The sequence below is a fragment of the Phoca vitulina genome, unplaced genomic scaffold (assembly GCF_004348235.1).
Source record: "Phoca vitulina isolate PV1807 unplaced genomic scaffold, GSC_HSeal_1.0 scaffold2, whole genome shotgun sequence".
Taxonomy (NCBI): domain Eukaryota; kingdom Metazoa; phylum Chordata; class Mammalia; order Carnivora; family Phocidae; genus Phoca; species Phoca vitulina.
Genome location: NW_022589705.1, coordinates 19,441,134 through 19,451,804, shown reverse-complemented (window position 1 = coordinate 19,451,804; position 10,671 = coordinate 19,441,134). Strand labels below are relative to the sequence as shown.

At 36.2% G+C, this 10,671-nt stretch overlaps 1 protein-coding gene across 2 annotated transcripts in view; it reads right to left on the bottom strand.

Moving 5' to 3' along the window:
* Positions 1–7,701: 7,701 nt before the first annotated feature.
* The window catches only part of PLPPR5 (phospholipid phosphatase related 5), a 118,975-nt gene continuing 116,005 nt past the window's right edge, over positions 7,702–10,671 (bottom strand). For both annotated transcript variants that reach the window (XM_032422923.1, XM_032422933.1), the window contains exon 6: positions 7,702–8,439. In XM_032422923.1, coding sequence (XP_032278814.1) covers positions 8,407–8,439 — 33 coding nt within the window. In that variant the 3' untranslated portion in view covers positions 7,702–8,406. The remainder of the gene's footprint in view (positions 8,440–10,671) is intronic.

Here is a 10,671-nt window from a genome sequence, read left to right as displayed (position 1 = left end):
ACCATTGAAGGCCACCTGAAATTAGTAGCCCAGCGAATAAGTCAGAGTAGCAGCAGTGAAAACATCTATCACAAAGCCCATACATTTTATTTCATGAGAGAGTAGAGCTCCCCTTTATCCTAATTGACTGAGTTTTATGTATAATAACACCCGTGTCACCTGTGTTCCACTGGCATCCTTCAGTTACTGGGTAGGACATTGTCACTATAGAAGATGAAATTTTATTTTATTTTATTTTTATTTATTTATTTATTTTTTAAGAAGATAACATTTTAAGGAAATGAGTGCATAGCTGTTTTGGACCGAATTGCATCCCCCTCCCAGATTCATATGTTGAAGGCTTGACCCTGAGTGTGACTGTATTTTGTGGCAGAGCCTTTTGGGAGATAACTAAGGTTCAATGAGGTCATAAGAGGGGGCTTTATTCTGAGAGAACTGGTGTCTTTGTGACAAGAGGAAGAGATACCAGAGCTGTTTTTTTCTGCAGGTACACAAAGGAAAGGCCATGTGAAGACACAGAGAGAAGGCAGCAGTCTCCAACCCAAGGAGAGAATCCTCACCAAACACCACCTTGATCTTAGGCTTTCAGGCCTCAGAACTGTGAGAAAATAAATATCTGTGGTTTAAGCCACCCAGCCTGTGGTACTGTGTTGTGGCAGCCTGGGCTGACGAATACAGTAACATACTGGAAGCAGGTCAGAAGGTTGCTAAAAGAGATTTCAAGACAAGAAACAATGAGAATTAACAGCAGAGGGCAGAGAAAGCTCTAAGAAGGTAAACAGGAAAAAAAAAATCAAATAAATAATCCTTAGATCAAGGAAACAAACCCCCTGTATAACTTCATAACTCATTATAACTCCCAAGAGCTTACTTATTAGAGCACCAAAAAATGATTCATGCTCAAAAGGCAGAGTGGGTTAAATTATGCATATTTATGCACTAAGCCAGAATATGTGCAAGATAATTTAGAAAGATTACATATAGTATTAAGCTTGAGTTATTTGGAAAAAAAAAAAAATCACTTTTCCTGATCTCCTTTCTACTCCTTCTAATGAATAGTTTGCATAGCGGAGATGGCACTCTGATACAAAGACATTTCTATACATTCATAGGACCAATATTTCTTAATTTGGCCATAGAAAATATGTGACCAAATAATTGCAATAAAAAGAGATCTATATAATAATGAACAAATATGAGACTACAAGTATATTGTGCATTAACTAAAGCATGGAACATTTCTTTTAAAAAGAAAGCTTTTATATATTATATATATTAGGGATTTTATATATATATTTTTATATATATATAAATATATATATATATAATTATATAAAATATTTTTATATATATAAAAAACATATATATCCCTCTTTATATGCTTCTATATGTAATAAACAGTATATATACATATACATATATGTATACATATACATGTAGACAAGCAGTCTTACTTTGTACAGTAGACTTTGTATGGTGTACCATACATAATAACCGTGCAACCTAAATCTGTGCAAAGAGATCATAATAAGCAATGGGGAAAGTTATAATTTATCTTTTAGCTTTAAATTTTTTTGTCAAAACATTGAAAACTTTCTTATTGCCAAAATTTTAAATGTATAAGAAATAAAAGTGGGAAAACTAATATTGGTTAATACACTGTAATTTAAAACATTAGAAACATTGAAAATAAATGCTTGATTTCTTTATAAAAAATGTTTATTCAGAGCAGTTTGAACAGTGCTTGCCTTCTTCCTATCATATTAACTTCTGACCCGAAGTATTATTTTCTGTGCCTTGGTTAATTGTCATATTCCTTTCTTTTTTTTTTTTTTAAAGATTTTATTTATTTATTTGACAGAGAGACACAGCGAGAGAGGCAACACAAGCAGGGGGAGTGAGAGAGGGAAAGCAAGCTTCCCGCCAAGCAGGGAGCCCGATGCGGGGCTCGATCCAGGACCCTGGGATCATGACCTGAGCCAAAGGCAGACGCTTAATGACTGAGCCACCCAGACACCCCATGTCATATTCCTTTCTTTGTTTGGATCAGCTACCAACATTTTATCCTCCATGCCTCTCAATGTTGTGAAATACCTCTAAGAGTGCCTTTAGCATGAAGTTGGGTTTTTTGGTCCACATCACTTCCTTTGAGACATCTTCATCTTTTTCATCACAAATTCTTTTCCTTTTCATTAATAAACCCACTTTCCCTCAACTCTTCTAGCTGTTCAAGTGAACAGTGTTCGGTCTCAGTTGATGGTGGCCTGGCTGGTATGTCTGTGTGTCTTTAGCATTTTGAGATTGAAACCAAGTATTCAGATTCAATTTCAAGGTTTCTGAAATGGTAGGGACATGGTGTCTGTTGATGGTGGAGGTTTCATTCACTACCAACATTCTCACGGTCAGCTAAGTCTTCTACAACCACATGTATGTTCGATTTGAATTTCATTTTCAGCATTATCACCTTTTCTTCTTTGTTGCACTTCCATCTTTGTTGGCTAGTTCCCTCTTTTCATGATGCATTTAGAAAAAAGTCACATGGCGTTATCACAGGGAGACACAGAGTTAACACAATTGCACGCTTTGCTGTCTGTGCATGAACCGAAAAACAAATGTGCAGTGACCATTGACAGACTCTAAAACTGTGACAAAATAGGTCACTGGTCATAACCCACATGTGTTATTTACATAGTGACTTGAGAACAGATGAATTAGCAGCAATGTTTATACTTCATGCAATAACTCATAGTTATTATACCATGGTAACTCAAATGTGAACAATGTTGCTGGGGGAGTGGTGTTATTTAACTAAACCATGCCTTAGTCAGTTTGGGCTGGGTGGCTTAAACAACAATCATTTATTGTTCTAGAAGCTGTGAAGTCCAAGATCAAGGTGCTGGAGGTCTGGTGCTTGAGGAAAGTCATCTTTCTGGTGTGCAGGCAGCTGTCTTCTCATATATCACATGGCAGAGAGCAGAGAGAGAGAGGAAGACAGTATTCTTGTGTCTCTTATTATAAGGGTGTTGACATCAAAAGGACCCACCCTCATGACCTATGACCTCATGATCCAAATTCCCCCATCTCAACATACCATCACTAGGGATTCAAGCTTCAACATATGAATTTTGGGGGACACAAATATTCAGTTCCTAGCACTACGGTAACTGAAATTCGTGAAAATAAAAATTTCACAAAGTAGGCACATACACAACACACATACACGCACACGATCAATCAATGAATCATAACCTGGTTTTCCATTTCAGTTATTCCTTTGCCTTCTTCAGGTTTTACTTTTTTTTTTTTTTTTTTTTGCTTCAACTTTTTTCCTATTCTTTCTGTTCAGATGCTTTTCTCATTCTCTGTCTCTTCATTTTCTTATAAAATATGACTGCTTCCTTTATTACTATAGGAGAAGATCTAGGAAGACTTTCTGGGAAAACCTAGAAAAGCTTCAGCAAGCTCCCCATTGCTTTCAGTTAAGAGCTGGATGGGCTGTTCTCCAGCCAGTTACCACAAAGACATTTTTGGGATGTAGTTGATGATTGGTGGGGTGGCCATTTTTGTTCAGATACAATTAGCTTGCTTTCTATTGTCATTCGTGGGTATCTTGTGCTTATCAGAAAAAATCTGTACTCAATAAGTTGAGGAACTCAATTCAGGGGGGCACTCCTTAAACATTTTTAAGGTTTAGGTGCAGTAAAAGTTTATGGTACATTGAATGCAAAGTAGCCCTTATTCTCCACCCATCTTCGTGTCCACCTCTTTGCCAATGACTTTCCAGCTGCTCCTACGATACTGTGTCCGGGCTGGCCTTGAGACTTGGCCTTTGCCAATTAAATGAGATAGAAATGACAATGCGCCAGTGCCTGCCTGATTCTGCTCTGTCTTCGCCCCCCACACAGGGAGGACCTTGGCTAGCCCCGGGGATGTTGAGAGACCATATAGAGAAAAGTTCAGTTGTCCTAGATCAGCCTACAGCCAGATGACCCCCATGTATGTGAGAACGTCTAACCAAATCAGCAGAGCTACCAGCCTGATTACAAGTGCATGACTGAGCCCAGCTGAGACTACAGAAGGGGCTCCACTGACCCACAGATTTGTGAGGATTATTATAGCACGTTAGGGCTTTTTAAATTCAGCAATGGCCAAATTATACTATGTTGTTTATGGAGGCAATGTTTTTTTGTTAACCGTAGCTGTTGCTGTAATCTACAAAAGTGTCCTTTGTTTTGTCTCAAGAGTAGATAGCTGGCTAACCCCAAGCCAATTCTCCCACCCTAACTTACATAGACCTCTTAGGGAACCATCAGTGTTGGGGCAGCTGAACTGTCCAATCTGAAAGGGCAGGGACTGTGTCTGTCTTTCTAGCCACTGTTTAGTTGGCACATTGCCAAGTATCTGGTATGCAAAACCAGTCGGTAAACATTTGCTGAATGAAAGAAGGCTGAAGGGCCTTCTTGAGTAGGAGCAATACCTCCAGAGAAGCCTGATTAATACTCAATGTGTCTCACTAGTTTGGAAAGATTTTTCTTTCTTTTTCTAATATTGATTTAAAAATATACCTTTTTTTCCTCTTGAGAAGAGAACAATTTTCCTCTTTTGTACAAGTGATAGTGTTTCAGGGCAAAGTGAAGAATGGACTCACATGTATAAATGCTCTTAATTATATAAAGATAAACAGGACACAGGATGGTGTTTGTTAGGATCACCCTTGTTGAGGATGGCATCTTCGAGATGTGAACTTTGTGTTTTCAGCTGAATGCTAAAGGTGGTTGTATGTCCACTCCTGTATATTTTCTTATTTGGAGCTCCTTGTGAGCAAGGCCACAGATTTGAAAATATCAGTCTAGAATTTAGATCCTGTAATCCATGGCTCACAAAGCCTGGTGGGTGGCGGGGGGGGGGGGGGGACATATTTTTCTTATTAAACCTCGACCATGTCCCAAGGTTTATCAGCCTAAGAGCCAGCTATAATCTAAAGTAAAGGGGATAGTGAAGCAGAATATAAACACTCTTATTTTTTTCTTTTTATAAGAAAATCACTCACTTAAAATCTGGAAGAAATGTCCTTAATTGAAATTTTAAAAGAATCCAAGGTCACAAACTTCATTTCAAAGCCCATGTCTGGCAAATAGTGAAAAGATTTGTGTTTCTAAGGCATAAATAGAACCATTTGGTATATGTCCAGGGAAACTTTTTTAAACATGCAATCAAAATTTAATAAATGGTGCCCTAGAGGCAAGAACAAGATCATTTACATCCATTCTTTAGTACCTTCCTTACCCAGAGGAGACAGATTATGTAGTAGATCATACACCTGCTCGGTGTCCCAGATAGTTTCAGGGGCTTCTGATTTGCAAATAAAGAGGTTGCTAAGATCCCAGGATGGCCCATGGGATAGAGCTGCCCAGAGAACTGGTCTAATGTCAACCATTGTGATCCCTTTGCAAACATTCTCCAGTCACTCTGACAATGCGACTTGCATCACACAAGTGTTCTTTATTCGTCTACCCCAAGAAAGGATTTACAAAAAAAAAAAAAAAAAATCAAACTTAATTTTTTAAATTTTTAAGATTTTATTTGAAAAATACAATACACAGCAGAGAATTATGTCCTCCCCTACTGCTCTTTCACAAAGGAAACTGTATGGTAAATGTAACTGTGATATTTGGCTAGGATAGATCCTGAGAAAAGAGAGGCCCAGTTAGAAGTGGAAAAGACCAAGTCTGTCAAAGAAGGTTCACCTCTCTTTTAACATAAAAGAGCCTTTTAAATAATCTTAGGAATCAGATAAAACATGTGCAGAATTTCTGCCATGCAAACAGAGACTACTAAAATTTTCACGCTGACCAATTTAGACTGACCTGGGCCCCGAGTAAGTAGAATAAAAAGATGTCTTTATCAGAAAAGTAGGTGTTTGCCTGCTTTTACTAGACTATATATGTACATATTTACAGATTCATATTTTCTTAAACGTGTTTTTCATTATTAGTAATTATAGCATCATGGTTCAGGGCTCTTTGCTGGCTTTTTGCCTTATGCATGTGTATCTTTTTATTCTTCTGAATTTCCGTCATGACAGGGTCATTCAGTACACAATCTTGGGCCCATGACATTTAATATTAGAGATGACCTTACTCCAATCCTGGATAAAATCTGGATTTCTGAGGAATGTATATAACTCCTGCATTTGGACCTGGTTTAACAAGGTGCAAAGACACAACATTTACACATGAATATATAGCTAAGGCTTCCAACAGGAAAAACATTCCAAATTGGTTCCTTGGAAAACTGATTCTAGAACCTTTAAACTGATTTAACTTCAGAAGTCTTACTGGTAATCCTGACTCCAAAGACATTATAATCATCCTTTTCACTTCCATTCCTTGTAAGTGAACTCCCTATTACTGTTATTGCCTAAAAAGATCATTAAAGAGGATCAAAGCATTCTAACCTTTCTCGTGTTTTAAATTTCCAACAGAGTTGAATTGCTATAGAAGTCTGAATTTGGTAGAAATATGGATTTTCTGCTTTTGGCCCTACAAAAAGTGTTTTAACTCCCATAGTGATGGAAAAAAGCAAGTAAAATCTATTTGGGGAATAATGAACAAGTCTTTGGTTATATTCATTTGCTGATTTCTGTTGAAATTACAGAGAAAATTTAAAGTTTCTTTTTTTTTTTTTAATTACTGTCAAGGTGAGGAAGATTCATTTCAGTCAATTAACTACAGCTCATATACGACAAAGCTACTCAGGGTGGCTTTAAAAATTGTGACATTATGGTAGAAGAGTACATTTAATGGTGTAATCATAGCCCAGTTCATCTTCCTTATATTGACATGGTTTCATCCTTAGTTTCATATGCTCAATGTGAGGTACATCCTTTGGGGCCTCTCCTGAGGGGTGGGGTTTAGAGCATTGGGGTGAGGGCTGCAGGACAGATACCTGATTTAGGTTTCCACTTTACAAAAGACCTCACATCTAGACTCTTGACATTATTTTTGAAGAAAATTAAAAATAGGTTACCATATAGTTGCATATTTGAAAAGTGTTCCTTCTTAAAACATAAATATTTAAAATACAACATAGCTCTTATAATTCTATTTTGGTATTTCTTCATTTTTTTTAAAACCATAGGTAGTTGTCCAGGACTCTCCTGACCTCCAAAAGGTTTCAGTGTGTCCAAAATTATACGATAGCTCTGGTGTATTAGAAAAGAATACTGGCTCAGGGTCAAAAAACCTGAATTTAAATTTTAACTGCCTCCTACTAGTTGTATGGAATTGGGCACATTATTTACCTTGCCTTGGCTTTATTTTTCTCATTTATAAACTAAAGCCATTTTCAATGATTGCACAGGGTTACTGTAAGGATTAAGTAAAATTATAAATGAAAATGTACCTTGTAAACTATAAAACTACACAAATGCAAAGTAAAATGCATTAACCACATTTCTGGCATTTATAGATTTTTAACTTATGTGTCAGAGTGTAGTTCTTTCCTGTTTAAATTATGTGGAATCTTGACTAGTAAAAAGCCAAGAATGGAGCCTTTCCCCCCTCTTGAGAGACTTTTATCAGTGGAAAATTGTTCAACACATAGGCACCATTGCTAGATTTTGTCTTAAAATATCCTAAGCACTAGCTGCATTCGAAAGCTACAAGTCAACAATTAAACCACAATTGTCAGGAACAAAAGTCCAAATAAATAATTTTTAATTATGATACATTACTTATTACAGTAAAAATTGGCATTTTCCCCCTTCAAAAGCAGAAGCACCAGTCTTAGAATGTAGAGTATGAATGGTATTTTAAGTGAAATATAGCATAATATTATGTGCAAACATTATTTTAGTATAGAACATACTTTCTAAAAGTAATTTCACACACTGAAATCTGTTAGAATGGAAATAATGTCATGCTGAATAATAACATAAAACCCCCATGACTTTCAAAGTCCACTTCAAATGAAATGTGATATACTGCTGAATAGATCTATGAAAAACTAAAAAGCTTAACTAGTCCCAGATGGAGGGATTTCTTATACAAGATGACTTGTGTAAAGGTTCCTTTTCACATAGTATCGGTGATTCTGTGAGAAACTAACTTGAATGTTTTATTTATGAATTAATCTTTTCATTGGGTCGTTACATTTTATTTAACACCTACTTTGTGCGAGGTTTTGTTGTAGGTGCTGGGGATACAAAGAAGAAAGACACAGTCCTGCCCTTGAGGAGCTCACAGTCTAGTGGGGGAAACAGATAAGTTGACACTGATTTTAAAATTATAAAAATTATTAGACAACTTTATAAACTTCTGTTGTAATCAAACAAACTTTGGGGGTTATGAGTGGGTGGTGAAAAGGGACGATGTCCAATGCAGTGACAAACCATCTGCTTCAATATCATGTGACTTCTGCAAAGGCGGTGATATGGTTCTGAAAAAGAGAAAGGAATGAAAACATCAGAGTCCTGGGAAAATTGACTTTGGGAGGTATTTAGTGCTTTTACAAATGATCATTAGCTTAATAGAAATCTGTAGCCCATCTGTGTTTAAGTTGCAGAAAATACACTTAAGTTCTATGTATTATTATATACATTTAACTGCTAATTATATATTTTATTCAATATTCTTAATTCACCAAATAGATTAAGGTGTAATATTCACAATTAACACTGAAATTTGGAGAGATGAAAATGGCAATCCCACACACGTTAATATTCTGCTCACTGTTAATGGAATTTTAATGCTGCGTGTTAGAGGTTCAGATGAATTGTTCCCTGTGAGACAGATGGTATAAAACAACTTGGTGAAATGCTCAGACTGAAAAGCATTTGCTGGTTAACAAAGATCTCCTAAAACACTTCATTTGTTTCCAGTTTTATTGAGAAATAATTGACATACATCACTGTATAAGTTTAAGGCATACAGCACGGTGGTTTGATTTACATGTTATGAGATGATGACCACAATAGGTTTAGTTGACATCTATCTTCTCATATAGATACAACTAAAAGAAAGAAAAAAGGGGAAAAAAATTTTCCCTTGTGCTGAGAACTCTTCAGGTTTACTCTCTAAAGAACTTCCCTATAGCTATCTTCATCATGTTGTTCATTACAGTCCTAGTACTTAGTTACTTTAGAGCTGGAAGTTTGTATCTCTTTACCACCTTCTTCCAATCCCCACTCACCACACTCTTCACGTCGGATAACCCAAATCTGATCTTTTTTTTTTTTTTTTTTTTCTGTGCATGAGTTTAGGGTTTTTGTTTTTGTTTTTAGAATCTACATATAATTGAGGGCTCCTGGGTGGCTCAGTCGTTAAGTGTCTGCCTTCGGCTCAGGTCATGGTCCCAGGGTCCTGGGATCGAGCCCCTCATCGGGCTCCCTGCTCCGCGGGGAGCCTGCTTCTCCCTCTCCCACTCCCCCTGCTTGTGTTCCCTCTCTCGCTGTCTCTCTCTCTGTCAAATAAATAAATAAAATCTTAAAAAAAAAAAAAGAGTCTACATATAATTGAGATCATATGGTATTTCTCTTTCCCTATCTGACTTATTTCATTTAGCATAATGCCTTCAAGGTCCTTCCATGTTGTCACAAATGGTAGGATTTCTTCATTTTTATGGCTGAATAATATTCCATTATGTGTGTGTGTATATATATATATGTATATATATATATATATATATATATGTATACCACAGCTTCTTTATACATCCATCCATCAGTGGACACTTAGGTTGTTTCCATGTCTTGGCTATTGTAAATAATGTTGCTATCAACATGAGGTACAGAGACCTTTTTGAGTTAGTGTTTTTGTTTCCTTTGGATATATTCTCAAAAGTGAATTGGTGGATCATGTGATAGTTCTATTTTAAATTTTTTGAGGATTCTCCATACTGTTTTCCATAAAGGCTGCAACAATTTACAATCCTACCAGTGGTGCACAAGGGGTCCCTTTTCTCCACATGCACACCAGCATCTGTTATGTCTTGTCTTTTTTATGTTGGCCATTCTAACAGGCATGAGGTGATATCTCATTGTGGTTTTAATTTGCATCTCCCTAATGACTAGCGATGTTGAGCATCTTTTCATATACCTATTGGCCTTTTATATATCTTCTTTGGAGAAATGTCTATTCATGTCCTTTGCCCATTTTTAAATTAGGTTATTTGTGCTTTGCTATTAAGTTGTATGAGTTCTTTATATAACCTCTTATCAGATATATGGTTTGAAAATATTTTTTTCCAATTCCATAGGTTGTCTTTCACCTTGTTGATGGTTCCTTTTGCTGTGCAGAAGCTTTTTAGTTTGATGTAGTCCCACTTACTTATTTTTTATTTTGTTGCTTATACTTTAGGTGTCATATTAAAAAAATCATTACCAAGACCCCTCAAGGAACTTTATTCCTATGTTTTCTTCTAGGATTTTCATGGCTTCAGGCCTTACATTTAAGTATTTAATCCATTTTGAGTTAATTTTTGTAAGTGGTATAAATATAGGTCCAGTTTCATCCTTTTACATGCAAATATCCAATTACAGCAACATCATTTATTAAAAAAAACAAAAACAAAAAACTATCTTTTCTCCATTGAGTATTCTTGGCTCCCTTGTCAAATATTAGTTGACTGAATATGCTTGGGTTTATTTCTCAGCTCTTGATTCTGTTCTTT